This window comes from Cebus imitator, unplaced genomic scaffold, assembly GCF_001604975.1.
Source record: "Cebus imitator isolate Cc_AM_T3 unplaced genomic scaffold, Cebus_imitator-1.0 Scaffold1, whole genome shotgun sequence".
In the NCBI taxonomy this organism is placed as follows: Eukaryota; Metazoa; Chordata; class Mammalia; order Primates; family Cebidae; genus Cebus; species Cebus imitator.
The window spans coordinates 17006213-17032599 of NW_016107316.1; the positions used below are offsets into that span (position 1 = coordinate 17006213).

Here is a 26387-nt window from a genome sequence, read left to right on the forward strand (position 1 = left end):
CTCCTGAGTAGCTGGGATTACAGGCATGTGCCACCATGCCCAGCTGATTTTTTTTTGTATTTTTAGTAGAGACGGGGTTTCACCATGTTGACCAGGATGGTCTCGATCTCTTGACCTCGTGATCCACCCGCCTCGGCCTCCCAAAGTGCTGGGATTACAGGAGCGAGCCACCGCGCCCGGCCCGTAATTGTGCTTCTTGATCAGTCAGAGTTCAACCTTCTTTTCTGGTCTGCGCTTTGGCTGCCTTTGGTCTGCTGGTCAGACCTTGGATGGTTTATGATAACTACTTCTAGGGTGGGCTAATTCCATCCGGAAAGAGGTGCTGGCTGAAATGCTGACTTTAAGACGAAATCTTTTTTTTTTTTTTTGAGATGGAGTCTCTCTCTGTCACCCAGGCTGGAGGGCAGTGGTGCCATCTTGGCTCACTACAACCTCCGCCTCCCAGGTTCAAGTGATTCTCCTGACTCAGACTCCTGAGTATCTGGGACTACAGGTGTGTGCCACCATGCTCGGCTAATTTTTAAAAAAATATTTTTAATAGAGACGATGTTTCACCATGTTAGCCAGGATAGTCACTATCTCCTGACCTCGTGGTCTGCCTGCCTCGGCCTCCCAAAGTGCTGGGATTACAAGTGTGAGCCATCACGCCCAACCAAGATGAAATCTTAATCCAGGCTATAGATTATCTGAAGCAGCTTTCAAAAATGACAGATATCATTTTGTGACTGGCAATCACAGCTGGCCACTTACAATTATGCCTGGGGGTGTAACACAGCAAGCCTAAAGGTTAGTCCTCTACAGAGGTGGCTCTGATTATTACTGCTCCCTTTAATTTTCTCAAGCAATAAAACATTGTCCAGAAAGCCGTACTCCTTCTAACAGCCTCTGGCAGCTATATTCAGCCATGGTCACTGAATGCAGCACATATGACACATGGTACCCCTTGTCACCAGGCACCTAAGTGTACACCCTCATGTACTCAGGTAACTTAGGTGACAGAACTAGTAAATGATGAGAAGATTTCAGATGGGAAATGCTACTGAATGAGATGGTATTCTTATAATTCTTATGCATGAAAACTATGACCTGAATTCTTTGAATAATCTACCTTATTTGCCTGGTTTTGAAATGGAAATATCTTTGATTTAGAGTCTGGGTTTGCATTCTATGAGTGTTTAACATAAAGAACTCAAGTCCAAGGACATCAAGGGTTATCATAATATCTAGGTAGGTGGGACAGGCTTAATTGCTTTGTATTCGTCCATAAAAATTCCTTTCCTGCTTGAGAGGGCATTACTGGTAAATCACTCTGTCTCTTCCTCACTTGCTCTCACATTCCAGCTTCCTAAGTCATAAAAATAATACATTAAATCCTCACATAAACCCCAAAAGGTAGATATTATTTTTGTCCCCATTTTAGAAAAAAACCTGAAGACAAGGCTGGGTGCAATGGCTCTCGTCTGTAATCTCAGCACTTTAGGAGGCCAAGGTGGTTGGATCACTTGTGATCAGGAGTTTGAGACCAGTCTGGCCAACATGGTGAAGCCCCACCTCTATTAAAAAAAAAATGCAAAAATTAGACAGGTGTGGTGGCAGGCGCCTGTACTTCCAGCTACTCGGGAGGCTGAGGCAGAAGAATCACTTGAACCTGGGAGGCGGAGGTTGCAGTGAGCTGAGACTGGGCCACTGCACTCCAGCCTGGGCGACAGAGAGAGAGGCCACGTCTTTAAAAAAAAAAAAAAAAAAAAAGGACAACAAGAACATTTCAAGGTCAGCAAAGAACCAGGATTCAAACTCAGACAGAGTCTGGCCAAGAGTCCACGCTCTGGTGCCCTACACCACTCGGCTCTGCCCAGAAACAGTGGCACGACTGTCTCGCTGCTGGAAGTGCCCTAACAAGGCTGAAGGTAAGCACTCTTACCTGGACAGGTCCTGAGTCTCCATGCGGGTAATGTATTTTCAAGCCACTCTGGTTTATTAAGTCCCTAACTTCTCTCTTCAGGTAATTCTACACTTTACTCGTTAGGTTCCTTGTCAGGCTATTGCCCTAACTTGCTTGATGATAAGAATCAGCTGGAATAAAAATGTAGCTTCTCATGATCCTATCTTTAGAAATTCCAATTCACTGGGTCTGATGTTGTCCCAGAAATCTGTTTTTAACAAGGGACCCAGATGATTCTTCTCATCAGTCAAGTCTGAGAAACAATGCCCTAGGAGTTCTAGCCAATAGGAACAAACATCATGGGTCTTAAGCACTATATATTAAGTCAAAACTTCTATAGTGTTTCTATAGCTAAATTAATCCAAAGCAATCGGTACATATGGCACAAAGTGTTTTTTTTCCAGGAAGGACAAGGGGGTGGGCTGGAATGTCTTTGTGGTTTTCTTGTTTTTGAGTGATGACTGTTAGAAAGAATTCCTTAATGGCCGTGCCCTTGAGGGAGTTTTTGCATTGCTCTGGTCATGGAACAGCTTATACCAAATAGAAAGCCATTTTATATAGCTCTTTTAAGTCCTGCCTGAGAGAATTTGGGAGAAGAGCAAATTAAATAAAGAGGAGAAAGAAGTACACAGTGCTCATTCCTTGAAGGACCCTAAAGCAAACTCCTTGCATAACTGAAAGAGACAACTCAGGCTTTTCAACTTAAATATTTATAAATCGTACACAGAATGATTTAGGATTAAATTTTATAAGGGATTCATTCAATTTATATAGTCTAATCGAAGAGCAAAAATGATCTTTGACACTTAAAGAATTCAAAGGCAAATAAACAGTTGAAACTCATGACTATCAAAATATTGTTTAAGGTTAAAAAACAGATCTGAAACATGCCTAATCGCCTCTGACACTGTCATCACTTCTTGTCACAAATGAAGTTTCCACCTGAGGCACCACTGAAAGCCAAACTTCAATTGCTATATTTGTGAGTCAGTGAGGGAAAAAAAGGAAAATAAAAAGTAGAAATTAAGACTAAAAGACGGGCAAAGGAAGAGAAAGCAAACCAGTCCTTTCTGCCCTGTGGAACAATGTGCTTCTCAGGCCTCATTTCTGACGAGTGCATTGCAAATCAGTAGCAGAGGCCAATACTGAAGTCGAAGGCACAAGACATACATACCTCTTGGTGGGAGTGGGCACTCCAGAGGACATGTGGCTAACCACGGTGTCATTCATATTAGTCAGGGGGCGAGGAGGACTGAAAGAAAAGACATTTACCTTATTATTAATAATTACCAACTAGGGGAAACAAGGGAAACGCCGATAAGGGTGATAAGACCAAAGGGACCAACCATCATTTGCGATAAGCACAGTGGGACCCATGGGGAGTGGAGTGGAAATCGATACTTCAGGCCTAAGTAAATTCAGCAAAGGAGGTTCTCACTCACAAAGCCACAGGACCACTGAGCGGTGGGTGCCAGAAGCAACTGATTATAAACACACTACTACAGGGCGTAACTTCGGTGGCTTTTGCTTTGTAGTTTTAGTACATAAAAATTTAAATTCTGCCACTTAGTGAATTTCTCTACCTTTGAGGTACAAGATGACTAGGTGTCTGGCATTCATTGCATATGACAAAGGTCATAGCATCGAGGTGCATGCTGTTCCTGAGATTTGGTTATAGCTCACTGCTTTCCCTCAGACTTAGTTTGTAAACTTTTAACCAAAACAAACTGTTAAATACCTCATTCAAAAATAAGACTCTGGAAGAAACTTTTATTAATTATCTACTAGAATCTTAACAACAAATCCAAATTTTGCACCTATAGTCTAATTAGAATGATGTCTTTTATAACCACTAATCCAAATTTAAACTTGAAGGTTAGCACTTTTGGTAATTTGTCTTTAGTTGCAGGTTTTCTGGACTCAGGTCTGTCCATTTCTCCTTCTTGTGAAAGTCCTAAAGGAATGAATTCAAGCTTCTCAAAAGGAGCCTAGTATCTTGCCTTCCAGCTATTCCTCAAGCCCTCTCCCTCCCTACCAGGTTCAGCTACAAAACATTTCTGTCTTTCATCCGGAACCACATGACTATTGCTAAATACTTGTGGAAAATCTCTCACTTCCTCTTTTAAACTGGAAGAAGTACAGTCATGTGCCGCATAATGATGTTTAGGTCAATGACAAACCACATATTATTATAACAGATTATAATACTGTATTTTTACTATACCTTTTCTATGTTTAGATACACAAATACCCTTGTATAACAGCTGCCTCTAGTATTCAGTACAGTCACATGTCTACAGGTTTGTAGCCGAGGAGGCTACATACATGTATAGAGTATACTTACACAAACCTAGGTCGTTTTGCCTGCCTCATACCTAGGCTGTATGGTGTAGCCTAGGTATGCAGCAGGATAAACCATCTAGGTATGTGTAAGTACATTCTAAGATATTAACACAAAATTTCCTAAAAACGCATTTCTCAGAATGTATCCCCCACTGTTAAGTTATGCATGATTATACTTCTCAGATTTGTCCATCAAAAGCATAAAAGTGAAGCTGAAAGTCCTTCTCTCATATTTAGGTGCTTGGGAACTAACTACCTTCTGGTTTCTCCTTCCGTTTAAGGACAGTTAATTGTGTAAACCGTTTCTGGAGAGGTTATACTCAGTAATTCTTGGTGAATATTAAGGGATCACAGCTTTTTGTTATGCAGGTTTCACAGTACTTTCAAATAAAAGCTCAAGGGGAAATATTTCGGGGAGAGCCAAGGAACCTAGAGGTTAAAGAAGGATCTCTTCCTCTCTCCATCTATCTTTGCACTCCTTTTTTTTCTTCTTAAATCAATTGCATTTCTATGTAGGGATTTTTAAAAATGACTTTTTTCATTTAAAGCAGAGGATCCGAGATGGAAAGTAATTTGCAGAGAACAGATTTAGGGCTCTTGATTTTTAAGCCATAGTACTATGCTTATGGTTCTACATTCCTCTCTTTGTGTGACACGTCTCTAAGAAAGACATTTAGAATTGAAATACGCCTCTCTGGGCTAGAAGTCAATTCCAAGTTATTTATCTGACTACCTGTCTTCAGATAGATATCCAATGGTGCCCCAAACTTCCAAGCCTATTAATGCTAGTGGCTGTGCTGAGTTATAATCAATTAATCAATTGTTTTAGGTTGATTAATGATGGAAGTGAACACAGAGATTAGCTTACATTCAGTCTTAAATTCATATTTTTGCAGGTTCTTTTATGTCAATTGTCCAACTGAAACAAAGAGACGATCCCTATGAACGAATCAAATCCAGCACAACAGCTTTCTGGTCCTGGAAACAGAATGGGCTTTTCTTCTTTAATGTAATATTATTAGCAGTCTATTTCCAAAAGAAGATAAAGACATTTCATGTTGCTTACAGAATACAGTTACTTGCTATATATATATTTTTAAATTTTAACAAATAATAGAGACAAAGTCTCACTATGTTGCCCAGGCTGATCTTGAAATTCTGAGTTCAAGTGAGCCTCCCGGCTCAACCACCCAAAGTGCTAGGATTATAGGTGTGAGCCACCTGCTATATTTCAATATTAAAGATATAACTGCATTCAATTTCCTTTCTGGTATTTTCAGAGAAAAAATGAGAATAAAAAATTCTAATTCCTAGAACATAAATCCATGCAATAAAATTTCATGATTTGTTACAACTTGTTTGGTCTGATACCACAAACATCTTTATCATCATCAATATCTCTCGGTATATATCATGTTCAGCAATTATAGCACAAATATCAAAGCCTCTTCTCTAATATTCAAAACCAGACAGTAATGGTTATATCATAAACTATAAAGGAATCGTAACTGACCCCCAAATGTCATAGTCTTTCTGAACTCCTAACATGTTTTGCTAGAGAGACAGGTATATGTCTGCAGTTTAAAATGAAAGAAGCACTTGCAAACTTAAAGGTCTTGACCACAACTCACCATGAAAGCCAACAGCTCGGATGTATTCTTAAAAAGTGCAACATGGCCTTGGGAATATAGTGAGACATTGTCTCCCCAAACTTTAAAATAAAATTTAGCCTGCTGGCTGGGTGCAGTGGCTTAAATCTGTAAAACTAGCACTTTGGGAGGCCAAGGCAGGTGGATGGCTTGAGCCCGGGAGTTCGCGACGAGCCTGGCTATCATAGTGAAACTCCACCTCTACAAAAAAATACAAAAATTAGCTTGGCATGGTTGTGCACACCCATAGTCCCAGCTACTCAGGAGGCTGAGGTGGGAGGATCACCTGAGCCCAGGGAAGTCAAGGCTGCAGTAAACTGAGATTGTGCCATTGCACTCCGGACTAGGTGACAGAGTGAGATCCTGTCTCAAAAAAATAAAAAATAAAAATCAGTCTGGCATGGTGGCATGTGCTGCAGTCCTAGCTACTCAGGAAGCAGAGGTGGGAGGACCCTTTGAGCCTGGGAGGTGAAGGCTGCAGTGAACTGTGATCGCACCACTGCACTCCAGCTTTGGGCAACAGAGCAAGACCCTATCTCAAAAAAAAAAAAAAAAAAAAAAAGAACAAACTACTAAAAATGACTTCTGGCTCAAACAAACATACAAAACCTTCATGGTTCTTGAAAGACATAACTGAAAAGAGTATTTCCAGGTGTAGAGCAGACATTAATGCTACAAATTATAGAAACTTAAAAAAACAGAATTGGCACAACTTAATGAGACTGGTTTTGTTGATTTTTAACATTTAAAACTAACTGAATACCTTGAGCATGTCACCAGATGTTCTGTATGTACCTTTGGTACAGATCTCAGCAAGGTATAGGCACTAACGAGTTTCATGATACCAAAATGGCCACCATCCACCGCTTGGTCCAGAAATTTGGGAGGTTCCTTCTTTGTTAACAAGACATACCATTTTTTTTTGATGGGATAGAAGATGATGATGATATAGGTAGAAGGTATTTGCTAGTTAGTAGAGGTGGTTTTTAAAATACTTGGCAAGAATCTGGTACTTCTTTTTTGTTTGTTTGTTTTGAGATGAAGTCTCAGTCACCAGGCTGGAATGCAGTGGTGTGATCTTGGCTCTTGGCTCACTGCAACCTCTGCCTCCTGGGTTCAAGCAATTCTGCTTCCTCAGCCTCCCAAGTAGCTGGGACTACAGGTGTGTGCCACCATGCCTGGCTAATTTTTGTATTTTTAGTAGAGACGAGGTTTCATAACGTTGGCCAGGATGGTCTCGATCTCTTGACCTCGTGATCTGCCCACCTCAGCCTCCCAAAGTGCTGGGATTACAGGCGTGACCCACCGCACCCAGCCAAGAATTTGGTACTTCTTAATCAAAGGGAAAGAGTCACTGTTACTGGGTGCCTACTGATAAAAGTAAGACTATCTTTATTTCAATGACCTAACTGTATATAGATGGAGACAAATATGCAAACAAATCATCACAATGCCATGTAATGAGTGCAGCAATGAAGTATGGTCGGCCCTCCATGTCTGTGGGTTCAACCAACTGCAGATGAAAACTATTCAGAAAAAAAAGTTCCACAAAGTTCCAAAAAGCAAAACTTGAATTCACCATGTGCTGAGTACTACACTGAATCCTTGTGAAGAAGTGATGTGTGGGCATTGTATTAGGTATTACAAGTACTCTAGAGATGACCTGAAGTGTATGGGAAGATGCACATAGGTTATATGCGAATATTATGCCGTTTTACTTCAGGGACTTGAGCATCCTTGGGTTTCCATATCTGTGGGGGCTCCTGGCACCAACCTCCATTGATACCGAGGGACGACTGATAGGCCAAGTGCTGAGAGTCACAGACGAAGATCAGGTACTTCTGCCTGGAGGAACGAGTGTCAAGAATAGTCAAGGAAGGCCTCAGAGAGGAGGCACTATTGAGAAGAGTTTTCCAGGTACAGAAAAGGCATTAAGGGAACCCTAGATAGAAATGGTATGTAAAATGGCATAAAAATCCAAAAATACATGTCAAATCAGGTTTAACGTATTTATTTGACTCAAAGACACCTGAAAGGGAGTAGCTGGAAACACATCTGGAAAGGTAGAGGACAGCCAGGATGTGAAAGCAGCTTGTCCTATCACAAGGTAAGAGATGTGAACTTTACATTGCAAAGGGGAAGCACTGAATATTAGACAAAAACCAATGTGACTATCACATCATTTTAAAAACTCACTCCGGAATCTTGCAGACGTTGGTCTTTTATCAGGAGTGTGCATGGGAATCATCTGTAAGATAAGATACCCAAGCCCAACTCTCAGTTCAGTGACTCTGAATTTCTAGGGGTGAGGGGAATCTATTCCCTATATAAAAATCAGTCAAGTAGGATATAGTTGGAAGTGGGGGAATGGAAGCTGGAAGGCCACCCAGGTAAGAGGTTATGGCAGTTGTCCAGATCAGTGGGTGTTAGGATGGACAGCGGTAGTGAAGATAGGGGAGAGAGAAAAGGAAAGATATTGTGAAGACAAAACCAGTAAGAGAGGGTGATTGATTAAGTACACAGGGTTAGGGAGTAGAGAATAAGAGATTTTTATCTTGGCTACTGGGTGGTAAAATATCCAAACTAGAAAACACAGAGTAGGAAACATGATCTGAGGTTGGAAAGGAGGAGGGATGGGTAGACAGAATAAGCAGCAAGATAAGAGTGAATAGGATTTTAGTTCTGAAATTGTTGGGTTTGAAGTACCATTGATAAGTACAGGTAAGTGGATGTCTAGAAAGCAGTTGAAAATAGGAGAACAGAACTCAGATGAAATGTCAAGTCTGAACACATATGAGTGTCATTACTTAAACAGTGTTCATTTCAGTATTCTGAACACTAAACATGTGCATTTATTTATTTTTTTGGGATGGCATCTCTTGCTCTGTCACCCAAGCTGAAGTGCAATGGCACCATCTTGGCTCACTGCAACCTCCGCTCCCAGGTTTAAGCGATTCTCCTGCCTCAGCCTCCTGAGTGTCTGGGATTACAGGCACCCACCATCATGCCCAGCTAGTTTTCGTATTTTTTGGAGAGATGGGGTTTCATGCCATGTTGGCCAGGCTGGTCTTGAACTCCTGACCTCAGGTGATCCATCTGCCATGGCCTCCCAAAGTGCTGGGATTATAGGCATGAGCCACCGTGCCTGGCCAAAAACATACGTTGATATTTATTGTTTTTAGGTGGGGTAGGAGAGGTTTGGGGAACTGTGCAGTAAGAGGGTGGCTTAGATAGCAGGAACAGAGGTGTGGTTATCAGGGAGACACATCTCCTACTACAAAACACAAACTGAGCTTACAGGTAGAAATTATTTTCACGCAGTTCCCTTGTGGCCAGACCACTCCAATTCATTCTGGTGATGCTCTGAAAATATAGACTAACTAGAAATTAAAATTTCTACAATATCTCTCTTAAGGGTTTTTAAATCATCTGTAAGAATAGATGGTGAATTACTTGTACGTTTAAAAATATTTCAGGCCAGGCGCTGTGGCTCATGCCTGTAATCTGAGCTCTTAGTGAGGCAGAGGAGGGAGGATAGCTTGAGCCCAGGAGTTCAAGGCCTGCCTGGGCAATACAGCGAGACCCCGTTCTTTAAAAAAAAAAAAAAAAATTTTCAGGACAGGCTGGGTGTGGTTGCTTGCACCTGTAATCCCAGCACTTTTGGAGGCCAAGGTGGTGGATCATGAGGTCAGGAGATCAAGACCATCCTGGCCAACATAGTGAAACCCCGTCTCTACTAAAAATACAAAAATAGCCAGGCATGGTGGCAAGTGCCTGTAATCCCAGCTACTTGGGAGGCTGAGGCAGGAGAACGGCTTAAACCCAGGAGGCAGAGATTCCAGTGAGCCAAGATTATGCTACTGCTGTACTCCAGTCAGGCAACAGAGAGACTCAGTCTCAAAAAAAAAAAAAAATTCCGAACAGATTATATATAACTGTATATTTCTTTCATTTATCAAATATTTGCCTATGATGTGACAGGCACTGTGCTACCTTCTGGGAATAAAAATTAAAAAGATGAAAACTTAAGTCTTAGAAAGAAGAAAAATTTAGAAAAATAATTATAATATAATGTAGTAAATACTTAATAGAAGAAAAACTGCTATATGCATGGGAAAATACTGAGATTACCTCATCCCATAAAGAAAAATATATTTCTAGGGTGTTAAAGAGTTAAATATAAGCCAGGCATGATGGAACACACCCACAACCTTAGTTATAGTTATGCAGGAGGCTGAGGTGGGAGGATCATTTGACCCCAGGTTTTTGAGGCCAGCATGGGTAACACAGCAAAACCCTGTTTCTTAAAGTAAAAAGAAGAGTTAAATATAAATGTTTAACAACATAAATTAAGAGAAAAGATATGGATTTATGAATAGAGAGGATTTTCTTAGCTCAAAAGCAATGGAAAAAATTAGAAAAACACCAATTAATCTGAATTGTTAAAACCAGGAGAAAAGAAAGAAAAAAAAATTTAAGGAACTACCTGAACAAATGTGACACAGCAAAAATTAAATACCTTCATACATAAAGGAGTCACACTACTTTACAAGAAAACTGCAGGGATTTCAATGTACATAAATGGGCAAAGTAAAAATATGTGTTTAAAAAGAAGAAACACAAATGATTCAAGAGAAAGTTAATTAAAAATTGGCCGGGCACGGTGGCTCACGCCTGTAATCCCAGCACTTTGGGAGACCAAGACGGGCAGATCACAAGGTTAAGAGATGGAGACCATCCTGGCCAACACGGTGAAACCCCATCTCTACTAAAAATATAAAAATTAGCTGGGCGTGGTAGCATGCGCCTGTACTCCCAGCTACATGGGAGGCTGAGGCAGGAGAATGGCTTGAACCCGGGAGGCGGAGGTTGCAGTGAGCTGAGATTGTACCACTGCACTCCAGTCTGGTGACACAGCAAGACTCTGTCTCAAAAAAAAATAAAAATAAAAATAAAAAATCATAGGCTGTACACAGTGGCTCATGCCTATAATCCCAGCATTCTGGGAGGCCAAGGCAGGAGGATTGCTTGAGCCCAGGAGTTTGAAACCAGCCTGGGCAACATAGCAAGACCCTATCTCTAAAAAAAATTTTTAAATTAGCTGCATATGGTGGCACATGCCTGTCGTCTCAGCTACGCAGGAGGCTGAGGTGAGATTGCTTGATCCCAGGAACTCATCACACCACTGCACTCCAGCCTGAGTGACAGAGTGAGATCCTGTCTCAGGGGAAAAAAAATTATAAACCACTTCCTCTGGGAAAAATAATGATCTTTTTAAAAAGGCAATCCTTAAGAGTTGAGAGGCTTTTCTGGCATATGTCCTTAATTTATTACTAGTCAAGAGTGAAAGTAAAAAGGTAAGCCAAATTTTTAGAAAGCGATTTGGCAATATGTCCATCAAAGATCTTAGAAAACATTCAAGCACTTTGGCTCAGTACTTCTCGTTCTAAGAATCAATTCCAAAAACTAATTAGAAATGCACAGACAAACTTATGTTAACAAATTTTTCAGGGAAGTGTTATTTATGATAGGCTAATTCTGAAATTATCCTAAGTGTTTAAATACAAGGAAAGGAAAAGTAAACTATGGTATATCCATAATTACAGGATAGTATGCTGTCATTAAATAATAATGCTTATGATGACTTTTTGATTACTTGGAAAAATGCTCAGCATATAGAAAGTAACAAAGATAATTATGATAGCTAACAATTATTGAATGGTTGATATTTATCACACACTTTAGAGCTTTAAATACTTTATTCTATCTTCACAATAGTCCTATGAAATTATTTATATGTACACACAGCACACTGAACTACATAGTAAGCATAAAATAAAACATCTGAAGGGAATATCCTCAAATGTTAAGATAAGTGGAATTACGGGCAGTTTTTCCTGCTTGATTATACTTTCCAACACTTCTCCAACCTTTTCAGTTTAATTTTTCCGGATTTTAAGAGAAAGAGATGCTTAATGTAAAAAAGGAGTCAAATGTCTAAAGTGAGCCTGTATTATTTTTGTTATTATTAAGAAAGCAAACTGAGAAGGGAAGTGTTATATGAGCTTGCACACGCATACACACACACACACACACACACGAAAGGGAGGGGGAGGGAAGGAGGAGAACTATGGTACAGAAGTTTGAGACTTCAGTAGAAAACCTGTGAAAACAGTTTGAGTAGACCCAAAGTTCCACAACTTTCCAACATTGGTACCATCACCACTCCTCAAAAACGAGAGTAAAGAAAACGTCTTAGACCAGTGTAGATTATCTTCTCTACTATACTGTGAGAAATCTGTGATATTTTTACCGTTATATTTCAAGTATCTGGCATAGTATGAGGCACAGAGTAGGAACTCCGTAAATATGTATTGCTCATGAGTCAGTGCCATGTTGTGGAATGTAACAGGAGTGGCGAGTGGGTAAGAAGTAATCTTTCTATTATATTTAGGTGTGGTGAGACTATTCTCCAAAAATGGGACAATGACATTATTCGTTGTTATATCTGGTCAATGTATTTGTGGCATTTGCAATGATAGCAGACTTTTCCCCGTTCATTGGGAACAGTGGCATATTCTTTTCTACTTAACTCTGTTAATGTCTACTACTTGGTCTGTGTCTTTTTTTTTTTTTCCTTCTACCATCTATTACTTAGTAATAGAATCAGCAGAGTGGAGAGTGTCTTTACTAATAATAGCAGTATTTATTGAGTGCTTAGCGCATGGCAGACTAAGCTTGAACACTTCCATGGATTCACTCATTTAACCTTACAGCAAGCCAATGAAGTAGATACCATTATCTTTATTTTACAGATTAAAAAAAACAAAACAGCAACAACAACAACAAAAAAACAAACAACAACAAAAAAAAAAAACCGAGGCATGGAGAGAAGTAATGTTTTTGATGCCACAAAGCCAAATCACAGGAGAAAGAGGATTTGAACCGAGGCAGTGTGGCTCTGAGTGTGTGTTCTCAATCATCAGTCTACTATCTTTGGCGGCCATACTTTCAGGAAAACACTTAAGGATGTTTGTTTACTCTATTTAAAAAAGCCAACAGCTTGATGTTAGATCATTGTTCCTGTTGTTTCTATAAGAAGATAAGACAATAACAGTTGCAGAGTATAGCTTTTGAGTATAGTTTTAAATACGTTATTTGTTCTTTCCCCCTCATATGATTAGAACTCTGTGTCCTAAATGGCTCTCTGAATGTAAGCCATCTGGCTTGAGAGCTTATCAGGATAACTTTAAAATCTAATCTTCATTTCAAAGATCTTCTAGGTTCCTAATCTTAGCCTAACAAAATACATATGTTCAATGAGCAAATTATCTATTATATAAACCAGACTGTTGACTTAAAAAAAAAAAGTTCAACAATGGGCTTAAAATCAACATTGAGTGTTATGACTCATTTTGACTTTTCAAATTGACTTAGATCCAGGGGTAAACAACGTCTGGATGGGAGTCTCTAACCCAGGATGTCAAAGTACAGTATTGATGTTGGTTAGACAAAATTTCTACTTAAAACTGTAAAGTTTTAAAGATGAACGAGTAAGTTGGGTGCAGTGGCTCACACCTGTAATTTCAGCACTCTGGGAGGCCAAGGCAGGAGGATCACTTGAGTCCAGGAATTTGAGACCAGCCTGAACAATATAGCAAGACCCCATCTCTATTAAAAATCAAACAGTAGCTGGGTTTGGTGGTGCACACCTTTAGTCTCAGGTACTCAGGAGGCTGAGTGGGGAGGATTGCTTGAGTCTGGGAGGTTGAGGCTGCAGTGAGCTGAGATCACATCACTGCACTGCAGAGTGGGTGACAGACCCTGTCTCAAAAAAAAAAAACCCAAAAACCTAGGAAACTCAGCAAAAGCAGAGCTATGAAGGAAGTTTATAGCAATAAACATCTACATCAAAAAAAAAAAAAAAAAAAAGGAGGAAATGAACAAAGCCAGCTGAAGCCTGGAGGACATGTAAGATTTGGGGTACCTATCAGAGCTGTCCCTTTTCCCCAGGCTCTTTGACAGAGTCTCTTCTGTGGGAAGTCATGCAGACAGCCACGTACTTACCCCCCTTCCTTTACTTTTAAATTTATTTGCACATTAGCTTGCTCTTTCCACAGAACATTTTTAGTTGTGGAGGTTAAGATTAGTGTCCTGCAATTCTCTTTTACATAGACAGCTGTCTGCCAGCCATGCATTTGGGGATCTTTAGCAGGTTTCTGGGGGGTCTATTACTATTGGTGTGAGAAGGGAAAAGAGTTTCTGGTGCCCTAATGCTTTCATTTACTCGGTTTCTTTTTTTGTATTCCCCATAACAATGCTTTAGAAAGGAGGTAACCATTTTAGTTAAATACATTTAATTTCTTATTAATATTTTTGTAGCCAGCTATTTTGCCTTCAATCCTAGATACCTATGTTACTTCTGAAATTATCTTCCCTACTCACTTGAATCAGGCCTTTTTCTTCTTTGAGATCATGCAGCAGATTTTATCATACTTTAAAACAAATGCAAAACCCACACTAGAGACCACCTCATTCTTTTATCTACCAAACCACTCAAGTCTTCCATCTCTCTCCAGCAAGTTCTTCCTCTTTTGCTTCTTCCAAGCCCCTGCTTTCAGCTCTTCTCCCAGTTACTTATCCTGGAATGTCCTTCATAGACTGGCCAACGTTATACAATTTCTCACTTCTCTTATCAGAAAAACAGGTCCTGAAATTTCAGAAGCTCTGGAAAACCTTTCTAGTTACAAGCTCCATTTAAAGAAACATGGCTGTAGTATGCAAACAAACAAAAATCCACAGCTTCTTCATGCCTAGCACTGTCAGGGGTTTCAAGACAAAACAAGTTGAAAACTGTCCCTGCCCACAACAACTTTATAATCAGTCCTCATAATCATCAGTCACAGCAACAACAGACACTTAAGCTTTAGCTTAACATATTACAATTTTTAGATGAAATCCTATATGGTATAACTTATAACCAAATACATGTAAGATCATTTATAACAAAGACAATTTAATTATTTCATTTGATAGAAATAAAAACCAGTATAACAAAATAAGAAAAATCCTATGAAATTAACAGTCACAGCATTTGTTGTGTATTTCATATATATTTCTTTACTTTTGCAACACTGGGGAGAGTTGTGGCAGGGAGGAGAGCCTATGCATTTGCTGAGTATGAAAATGCATCAACACTGAGCCAGGTCCCTCAGAAACATCACATGAATTCTTACTACTACTCATGGTGGTATTTCTGTTTTGCAAATAAAGACATAAAAGTCAAAGAAGATAATTAGGCTGGGCACAGTGGCTCACCCTTGTAATCCTAGCACTTTGGGACGCCGAGATGGGCGGATCATGAGGTCAGGAGTTCGAGACCAGCCTGGGCAACATGGTGAAACCTCGTCTCTACTAAAACACAAAAAATTAGCTGGGCATGGTGGCAGACGCCTGTAATCTCAGCTACTCCAGAGGTTGAGGTGGGAGAATTGCTGAACCCAGGAGGTGGAGGTTGCAGTGAGCCAAGATTGTGTCACTGTACTCCAGCGGGGGTTACAAAAAAAAAAAAAAAAAAGGCAAAGATGATAATGTATTCAAGGTCACATGGTAGAATCAGTATTGGACACTACTTTTATCTGCTTCTAAAGCCACTGAATAGATCAAATCCACAAATACTCCTTTATTTCAGGCATCTCTGTATTATCTAAATGAATCTTTCAGATTAGCGTTTTCGGGGAATGCTAATTGTCAAGTTAGAGAAACACTGCCCCAATTCAGGACTACTAGCTTCAAATCTAACTTGAAGTAGTTTAAGGGGGTCAGGGGAGAGGAACTAATTGGGCATCATAACTAAATTGTAACTAAATTCATAACCAACTTCACAAAGGGTAGGGGTGCAGCTGACTTCCAGGATATTAGAATGTAATTAGGACATCTACTGTTACCTTTCCTTAGATCTCATTTTGGGTCAGACTTTACACAGAGCCCACAGCTTTTTATGCTTAAGAAGAAACAGTTTCTGCCCAGCATCTTGCAGCTTTACCACTGGAGAACAAAACCTCTTCCCTCATCCCAATTTGAAAATCACTTGCAAAGCCTCTGGCCTGCCCTGAGTCACTTGCCTACTCTGGCGTTTGGCAGGCCCCATGCAATGACTGGTATTCCTCCTGAAACATCACAGTTGGCGCTGGGAGAGGACCAGGTCTCTAAAGCAGAGAGCATTGTTCCTAGAAAATGGGGAGGTTGTAGAACAAATCAACAAAAAATGTTCACTTACTTAAAGATTAACTTTCTTCAAAAGATAAGTGTCAAATGACAGTGCTCAGGATACAGGAACTGCAGCATCTTTGCTGCACAATGCTTTAGAATGAAGGTGGTATGTCTCTCTTTTTTTTGAGTCAGGGTCTCGCTCTGTCACCCAGGCTAAAGTGCAGTGCTGTAATCTTGGCCCACTGCAACCTCCACCTCTCAGGCTCAAGCGATTCTCCTGCCTCAACTTCCCAAGTAGCTGTGACTACAGGCGCATACCACCATGCTGGCTAATATCTGTATTTTTTGTAGAGACAGGGGTTTTGTCATGCTGCCCAGGCTTGTCTTGAACTCCTGGGTTCAAGTGATCCGTCTGCTTTGGCCTCTCCAAGTGCTAGGATTACAGGTGTGAGCCACTGTGCCCGGCCTTCTCTCTCTCTTTTTAGTTACTACTGTTCTTCAAAAATTTGTGGTTATAGACCTATTCATAGACCCTTAAGTGAAAACAATATATTGTCTAGAAAGAAAACCAGTTTTCTTATTATTCCATTATGATGAAGAGGACATAAGGGATTACACTGATCCACAATGCTGGTAAACTGCGGCTCTGGTGAAACATTAAGGAGGCCACGTTCTAAAAGCCCTTTCATTGCTATGATTCTAGTGTGGATAGTGTGGCTCCTTTTTGTTCTCCTTGAGTAGGATGCTCTTTATTTATCTGTATGTAATGGACCAACCACCTGGGTTCTAGGGTTATCTGCCAAAGCAAGAAGCTAAACAAACAAGCAAAAACACTTTTTGGAAAACCACAATGTTAAAAAATAAGCATCTGGTACTGTAAGTGTAGCATAAATATCATGTTACATACTTACTATGAGGATTCTCTGACTTCTAGGAAGTACATTTAACTTTATTGATCATTTACAATTAATTAACCAATTTGTTAATTAAAAAACTCCCCTATCAACAGACACACATGCCTCAATTTATATGTGTTGCAATTTAGCATAGCCATTTGTGGTATCAGACTTGTTTAATGAACTATTTATCAGGAAGGAAAAGTTTATTACAAATTCATTCTTATGCTTTCACCACTAGATACTGTCTAGAGACATGCAGAGGAAGCTAGGTATCTCTCTCTAGCTCTAGAAAAGGACAGAATGGTGAAACGAGACAGTAATTTTAGGAAATTAACTATTTAATAGTATTGCTCAATTTAGTATCATTTTCTTGAAAAAGCAGTCAAGAGTCTTATAAACCAGATCATCACATCAACAGAAATGTATTTTTTTATTTTAAAAACCTTTCCATGATGAATCCCTCCTTGTTCTCTTTGTTCATTAAACTTAGGAAGTTGTTCCTAATTTATGTAGATGCTAAATCCTGTATTTAAGAAAGATGAGAAAAGACAGCATCTTCAATGCTTCAACAAGTTACTGCTCACAGAGGGGGCCACTGAAATGCATGATGCAATGTCATTTCCTGACCTGTTCACATGGTCATTAGCTGAAATCTGTTTTCAAATTGGAAATAAATACACTGCTATAGAAGACAGGCTGACTCTCACATATTTTTACCAAATAAGAAAAGATATAGTGGGGTTGGGCATGGTGGCTCACACCTGTAATCTCAGCACATTGCGAGGTTGAGGCAGGCAGATAACCTGAGGTCAAAAGTTCAAGACCAGCCTGGCCAACATGGTGAAACCCTATCTCTGCTAAAAATACAAAGATTAGCCAGGCATGGTGGTGGGCGCCTATAATCCCAGCTACTTGGGAGGCTGAGGCATGAGAATCACTTGAACCTAGGAGGCAGACGTTGCAGTCAGCTGAGATCACACTACTGTACTCTGGCCTGGATGACAGAGCAAGACTCTGTCTCAAAAAAAAAAAAAAAAAAAAGAAGAAAAGATATAGTGGGCTGCCCCTTTTATAGAAACTTCCTGGGAAGTTCTAGGGGCTCTAGCATCTTGCCAAAAATAAACACAATCATCATCAGTCCAGTGCTTAGGGTAGCAAAAACATAAAGGCAAAGAATAGCTATTAAACCTTTACACTCTATAGCAAAGTCTTCTTTCTCTGCAGATACCGCGTCTAATGCATTACGTTGCAGTTTTCTCTAAGGAAACAGAACAATCCTATGACGAAGGGTCGTCTCTACAAGTTAGTCTACCCCACAGAGCATTTTGGAAAAGAGCAGGCGCAAGAGGACAACTCATTAGAAGGCAAACACACAACAGGTCTGCCCTCCACCAGCAAGTCCATGAAGCAGTCAAATGATAGGACAGGAAGGCAGAGGTAGCACACAGTGTAGCTATCACTCCTTGGAAATCTAAAAATAAAACACACCTACTTGCAATAGAATCCAAGTCTTGCTACAAATCCGTAGCCTGATGAACCCGGTCAGCAATTCCATTCTGATGAGGACTTTAAGGAGCACTCCCACCTCCTCTCCAAGGGCCTCTTCTAATTGCCAACTCTTGATAAGAAAGTAGTCTGCAGAACTGCATCTGCCAAGTAATCTAGGTAGGTAGCTATCAGGAGGTATGGAGAACCAGTAAGGCTTGATTTTTTTTGTTTGTTTTGCTGAAGAGGAGTTAATGGGAATGCAAGCAGGGTGAAAAAATAGGACGATGGTGTCTGTCTACTGCTTTGATGCAGACAGCTCCTTAATTCATAAAGGCAGCATATCCCAGGGCAGTTGAAACAAAAGGGCTAGTCAGTGTGAGCCGCTGAGCAGGCTTTGATGGACATCTCTGGCAGGGTAGTCCCATCATGAGATTGTCTGTGCCACTCAGAGTCATTTTGTGGCCTCTTATTTATTTCATCTAGTCAATAGCTCCTAAAACTGTGTTCCTGGCTTCGGTCCCCACAGCCACCATCACATTTCAGTCCTCATTTGGCTAGTGTTACTGAAATATTCTACGTTTTCTATTGGTTCATGGGTGTCCAGGGAACCTTTCTATTGTTACTTATCTGATTTCTCACAGCTAAAATTACTTTCCTAAGGACAGCTCTCATCATGTCACTATTCTGCCCCAAATCATCAATTCTCTGCTGATGATTGTCAAGTCTCCCCAAAAACTCTTTGTGCAGGCACCACCCAGGCAGCACAGCCTCAGCCTCCCAGGGCCTCCTCATTCTCACCACTTCGCCTACTTCCTAAGTGTTTCTGGCAAATGTGCTACTCTGTTCAAACACAGGTCCTGAATTTTTTTGGCACAATAAACAAAAACAAAACAAAAGTGACAAAAACTACACAAGTATTTACACTAAAAGTAGAGGGAGTCAAAATGAAACCCTTACTAAATGCCTCAGTGCCTGGGAAATAATTCTATCATTTACTTAGATAAATGAAGAGGTGAGAAAAGCCAAGCCAACAAATCAGATAGCCAACTAGTGTCACTGTTACTACGCACACCTGGATATCCAAAATAAGAGCCTAAAAGAAAATGGATGCATGTGTTAGACTACTTAGCAGAAAATAGAAGAGTTGACTCATATCAGAAATATAATAAAAACAAAATAACAGTGGGATATCATCTTTCAAGGCAACAAACTCTTAAGGATATTGAAGAGGGACAGAGCACAGAGTGTGAAGGGCAGCGTGAACAGTAACGGGTGAAATTAATTACAGGAAGAAACTACAGGCTGGGTGCAGTGGCTCACATCTGCAAAACTTGATGAGCTGACTCTAAATGCACATGGAAATGCAAGAGACATAGCCCAAAAATCTTCCAAAAGGAGAACAAATTTGAAGGACACATAGTTTCCAATTTCAAACTTATTACTAACTTTCAAAGTGGGTTAGTTTGCTTCAGGTCCAAAGGTTCAGAGAAACTGCCCATTACTCTCTCTAGTGACAAAGAAATTCACAATTGATATCTGAATTGATTGGCTTTGAAAAAGTTTCTAAGCCTAAATACTGTATAAGGATTGACTGATAGATCATGATGCTATGACATGATAAATCATGTCATCTATCATGTCACAGCATCATAACAGTGATAGCTACTTAGAAAGGCTCTAAGTAGCTGTCTAAACTGGCATCCATGTCACTGCTATGAGCTTATGCCACACCCCACCTGTCTGCATTGCTGGTTGGAGTACCCCAGGTGGAAGTACAGCTGACAATGACACTCTTCCAGCCTCTCCACTCAAGTCCTCTTCTGTCATGATTTCTCTCCTGTGTCCATATAAAGTTTGGGGAAAAGGATAAATGGATGCATTCACAGGAAGCTGAAGAACACTACTGCAGACAGAAATGAAAGTGAACTTGAAGATGTGTTAGAAGGGGTCTACGGTATTTTCATTTTGAAGATGGTAAACTTGCATCCAGCAGCATTTTAGTACTTTTTCATTTGTACCCACATGAACAAGATATATGTCTTGATTTATTTAGAATTCTAAAGGTTTACATGGTCAAGTTAGTTTTTAGAGATCTTTTCTTGGGAAAGATCAACTTATATTTAGGGTTTGCCTGCTCCATTAAAAAAAAATATCAAAAGCTTGCTGTCACTTGTACTTCTGCTAAACCCTATTTCTCTCTTTCCTCCTACAGCTACTGATAAAATTTAAAAGCACAAAATTTTAGAAATACAGCTTTATTTCAGTTTCATGACTCAATTTCATCCAAAGTCTTTAAATGCATCTTTCACGTCAATGTCTTCATCATCGCTAAAGGTTCTGAGTCAACACACAGTTCTTCACGGACATCATCTTTATTTCTGAATCAATTATTTAGAAGCAATTTCTCTGTATGCTCCCAATGGAAAGACAATGTGGTATACTACTTGGTGGTTAAAAAAAAAAAAAAGAATGGATCCTGGCATCTGCACTAACATGAAGATTATATGTTAACTGAAATAAGCCAGACACAGAGAGACAAATATCACATTTTCAGTCATAGTGGGAGCTAAAAATATTGGTCCCATAGAGGTAGAGAGTAAATGATGGTCACCCAGAGGCTGAGAAGGGTCTATGGCGGTGAAGAAGGATGAAGACAGGTTGGTTAATGGGTACAAACACACAATTAGATGGGAGGAACGAGTTCCAATGTTAAACAGCAGAGTTGGGTGACTATATAGTTAACAATAACATACTGTACATTTCAAAATAGAAGAGAGAACTTGAAATGTTCCCAACACACAGCAATGATAAATACTCAAGGTGATAAATACCCTAAATACCCCCTTTTTTTTTTGACTTTTAAGTTCATGAGTTAATGTGCAGGATGTGTGGGTTTGTTATACAGGTAAACGTGTGACATGGGAGTTTGTTACACAGATGATTTCATCACCCAGGTATTCAGCCTAGTATTCATTAGTTATTTTTCCTGATCCTCTCCCTCTTCCCACCCTCCACCCTCCAATCAGCTCCGGTGTGTGTTGTTCCCCTCTATGTGTCCATGTGTTCTCATCATTCATGTATCTGATCACCTCTCATCATCTATACTGTTATCCATCTCGTCCACCCAAGTCCTCCTCTCACCTTTTCAAAAGCTGACTCGTTCCTTCCATTCTGACTCTCCTTTAGTCTATTCTCTACAGCAGACAGAAGGAACAGCCTTTTAAAATGGAAGTCATTTCTCCCAATGTTATCTCTCTCCAACCTCCCCATCCCCTGCTATCCCTCCCCTAGCGCCCCCTCCTCGCAACAGACCCCAGTGTATGATGTTCCCCTCCCTGTGTCCATGTGTTCTCAAGGTTGGACACCTACCTGTGAGTGAGAATACGTAGTGTTTGGTTTTCTGTTCTTGTGTCAGCTTGCTGAGAATGATAGTTTCCAGATTCATCCATGTCCCTGCAAAGGACATGAACTCATCCCTTTTTATGGCTGCATAGTATTCCATGGTGTATATGTGCCACATTTTCTTTATTCTGTCTATCATTGATGGGCATTTGGGTTGGTTCCAGGTCTTTGCTATTGTAAACAGTGCTGCAATGAACATACATGTGCATGTGTCTTTATAATAGAATGATTTATAATCCTTTGGGTATATATCCAGTAATGGGATTGCTGGGTCAAATAGTATTTCTATTTCTAGATTCTTGAGGAATTGCCACACTTCTTCCACAATGGTTGCATTAATTTACACTCCCACCAACAGTGTAAAAGTGTTCCTATTTCTCTACATCCTCTCCAGCATCTGCTGTCTCCAGATTTTTTAATGATCGCCATTCTAACTGGCGTGAGATGTTATCTCAGTATGGTTTTGATTTGCATTTCTGTAATGACCAGTGATGATGAGCATTTTTCCATATGTTTGTTGGCTGCATAAATGTCTTCTTTTGAAAAGTGTCTGTTCATATCATTCACCCACTTTTTGATGGGGTTGCTTTTTTCTTGTAAATTTGCTTTAGTTCTTTGTAGATTCTGGATATTAGCCCTTTGTCAGATGGGTAGCTTGCAAATATTTTTTCCCATTCTGTCGGTTGCCAGTTCACTCTAATGATTGTTTCTTTTGCTGTGCGGAAGCTCTTAAGTTTAATTAGATCCCATTTATCTATTTTGGCTTTTGTTACCATTGCTTTTGGTGTTTTTAGTCATGAAGTCCTTGCCTATGCCTGTGTCCTGAATGGTGTTGCCTAGATTTTCTTCTAGGGTTTTTATGGTGTTAGGTCTTACGTTTAAATATTTAATCCATCTGGTGTTAATTTTTGTGCAAGGTGTTAGGGATAACACTGGGAGAAATGCCTGATATAGGTGATGGCGGGGTGGGGGGAGGTGGAGGCAGCAAACCACCATGGCATGTGTGTACCTATGCAACAATCTGCAATTTCTGCACATGTACCCCAGAACTTAAAGTACAAAAAAAAGAACTAAGGGTCTGTATCCCCTGAAATTTAGGAGAGAAATAGTAATGAAAGATTGTATTGTATTTTAAATCAGGCTAGAATAATAAAGTGTCAAGAAAGTAAATACAAGCAACAAAAAAATAAATAAATAAAATGGAAGTCAGATCAGTCAAAGCAATCCAAACACATCCTCATGTCAAACTTAGTTCTTACAATGGCATATAAGACCCTCTACCAACCAGCTCTCATAATACCTTTGATTTCACACCCCCCTTGCTAATTTAACTCCCCCTCTACCAGCTTTTTGATGTTCCTTAAACATGCTAGGTATGCTTTGGCTGCAGGGCCTTTGCCCCGCCTGTTCCTTTTGCAAGGAATGCTCTTCCTCCAGACAGCCAAAAGGATAACTCCATCATCTCCTTAAAGCTGATGTTCAAATGTCACTTTTCATTAAGGCCTAAAACAGTTGTTAAAAACTGCAACCCACTCTACCTCCAATACTGCCCATCCCTCTTTCCCTGTTTTGCTATTCTATATAGCACTTATTACCTTCTATCATATAATTTATTTATTTATCATGATTTTTGTCTGTTTCCCACAACTAAAAAAACAAGCTCCATGACAGCAAAGACTGTTTTGTCTGTTTTTCTTTGATTGGGGCCTAGAACATATTAAGTACCCAATAAATATTTGCTGAAGGATTGAATGATAAACAGAGAAAATCTGAAGATAATGAAGGAAATAATACAGACAAAAACAGAAATCAGTAATTATTTGTTTCATTTCATAATTACTAACCATACTTGACACATAGAGGAAAAGGTTGTTAAATATGATCCATTCTGAATGTCAAATATGCTAGGCACAACACTGGCTTTCTAATTTATGAATATGGCATATCTCTTCATTTATTTAGGTCTTTTAAATTTTTTTTGAGACAGAGTTTCACTCTTGTAGCCCAGGCTGGAGTGCAATGGCATGATATCGGCTCACTGCAACCTCTGCCTCCCAGGTTAAAGTGATTCTCCTGCCTCAGCCTCCTGGGTAGCTGGGATTACAGGTATGCCCCACCATGCCCAGTTAATTTTGCATTTTCAGTAGAGACAGAGTTTCCCCATGTTGGTCAGGCTGGTCTTGAACTCCCGACCCCAGGTGATCCACCCACCATGGCCTCCCAAAGTACTGGGATTACAGGCATGAGCCACCGTGCCCAGCCCTAAAATTTCTTTCAGCAATGCTTTGTATTTAGTTTACAGATCTTATATATGTTTCATTATATTTATTCATGTTATGTTTCTTAATGTTATTATAAATGGTATTGTCTTTTAAAATTTCACTTTCTAATTGCTGCTAATATATAGAAATGCTGCTGATTTTTTTTAAAGTTACCTATGTCCTGCAATGCTGTTAACTTCATTTGTTAGTTCTAGTATTTTGTTTTGTAGATTCCTTAGCATTTTCTATGTACACAGTCATATCATCTATGAATAAAGAAAATTTTACTATTTCCTTTTCAATCTGAATGCCTTTAATTTTTTTTTCTTGTCTTTATTGCACTAGCTAGGATCACTAGTAAAATGCTGAACAGATGCACTGAGGGTGACAATCCTGCCTTCTTCCCAATATTAAGGTAAAATGTTCAGTCTTTTACCATTAAGTATGATGGTAGCTAGGTAAGTTTTTCATACATGTGCATTTTCAGGTTGAGAAGGTACTCTCTATTCCTAACTTCCTGAGAGTTTTTAAAAATGTGAATTGAGGATTGAATTTTGTCAAGTGTGTAAGAGCATTTTCCTTCTCCCTGAAGCATATCCTTTACAAATTCCTTAGCGTGGTTCCTTTAGTAGTAAACTCTCCATTTTTATTCATCTGCAAATGTTTTTGTCTTCTGCCTTTCTTGACAGGTATTTTCTCTGTGTATATAATTTTAGGATTATAACTATTTTCCTCTCAGTTCTTTGAAGATAGTATTTCCGCTGTGGTCCTGTGGTTTCTAATGTTGCTGTTTAGAAGTCAGCTCTCTGTGAAGTTGTCAATTCTTTGTAAATAATATTTTATTTGTTTGTTTTTTTTTTTTTGAGACGGAGTTTCACTCTTGTTACCCAGGCTAGAGTGCAATGGCACGATCTCGGCTCACCGCAGCCTCCGCCTCCTGTGTTCAGGCAATTCTCCTGCCTCAACCTCCTGAGTAGCTGGGATTACAGGCATGCGCCACCATGCCCAGCTAATGTTTTGTGTTTTTAGTAGAGACGGGGTTTCACCATGTTGACCAGGATGGTCTCAATCTCTTGACCTCGTGATCCACCCGCCTCGGCCTCCCAAAGTGCTGGGATTACGGGCTTGAGCCACCGCGCCTGGCTTTATTTGTTTTTAATATCTTTTCTTCGTCTCTGCTGTTCTCTAGCTTTACTAGGATGTGTGTCGGTATGAATTTTCTTTTAGGTTTTTTTTTGTTGTTGTTTTTTTTTATATTTTTAGTAGAGACAGGGTTTCGCTATGTTGGTCAGGCTGATCTCAAAATCCTGACCTCAAATGATCCACCCGTCTCAGCCTCCCAAAGTGCTAAGATTATAGGCGTGAGCTGCCGTACCCAGCCAGTTTCTGTCTTTTTTTTCTTAAGACAGTGTCACTCTTTTTCCCAGGCTCAAGTGCAAGTGGTGCAATCTCGGCTCACTGCAACCTCTGTGCTCTGGGGTTCAAGTGATTCTCATGCCTCAGTCTCCCGAGTAGCTGGGACTACAGGCACACGTCACCACACCCGGATAATTTTTGTGTTTTTAGTAGAGATGAGGTTTCACCATGTTGGCCAGGCTCAAACTCCTGACCTCAAGTGATCTATCTGCCCACCTTGACCTCCCAAAGTGCTGAGATTACATGCATGTGCCACCATGTCCAGCCTAGGTTCTTAATTAATATTTGTTGGCCACTGCTATCAAGTTGGGGCAATTTCCATTCATTATCTTGTGGCCTCACCTCTAATTTTTTAATTTTGTTTTTCTGGAATTTCAATTATCTATAAGATATAATCTCTAAATCTAATCTGATATTTATCTTATCTTACTGAGGTTTCTAATTTTTTTTTCAGTTCTTAGAAGTTTTAATAAAACTTCTGATTCCTCTTCAGGTTTTCTCGTAATTTTTATAGTCTTGTTTCTTCATACTTTACACTTTAAACATATTCCTGCTTTTTAAAAAAATATTTATTTTATATTTGGTATTTGATAATTCACACTCTTTATAGAACTTTAATATATTGTTCCTGTTAATGCTTCCTCACACCAGCTTTTTATTATTTTTTTTACGTTGAGTTCAAGTTCATTGGAACTTATCTGTGGAGATTACTCAAGGCTAAGGTTTTTTTTTTTTTTTTTTTGGTTTAAAAGTTTTAATTCTTTGTTCTTACATT

At 39.7% G+C, this 26387-nt stretch overlaps 1 protein-coding gene across 20 annotated transcripts in view; it reads right to left on the reverse strand.

Moving 5' to 3' along the window:
- DTNB (dystrobrevin beta) overlaps positions 1-26387 on the reverse strand; it is a 310883-nt gene that overhangs the window by 103401 nt on the left and 181095 nt on the right. For all 20 annotated transcript variants that reach the window (XM_017527170.2, XM_017527155.2, XM_017527133.2 and 17 more), the window contains exon 10: positions 3117-3194. In XM_017527170.2, the coding sequence (XP_017382659.1) occupies positions 3117-3194 (78 nt within the window). The remainder of the gene's footprint in view (positions 1-3116; positions 3195-26387) is intronic.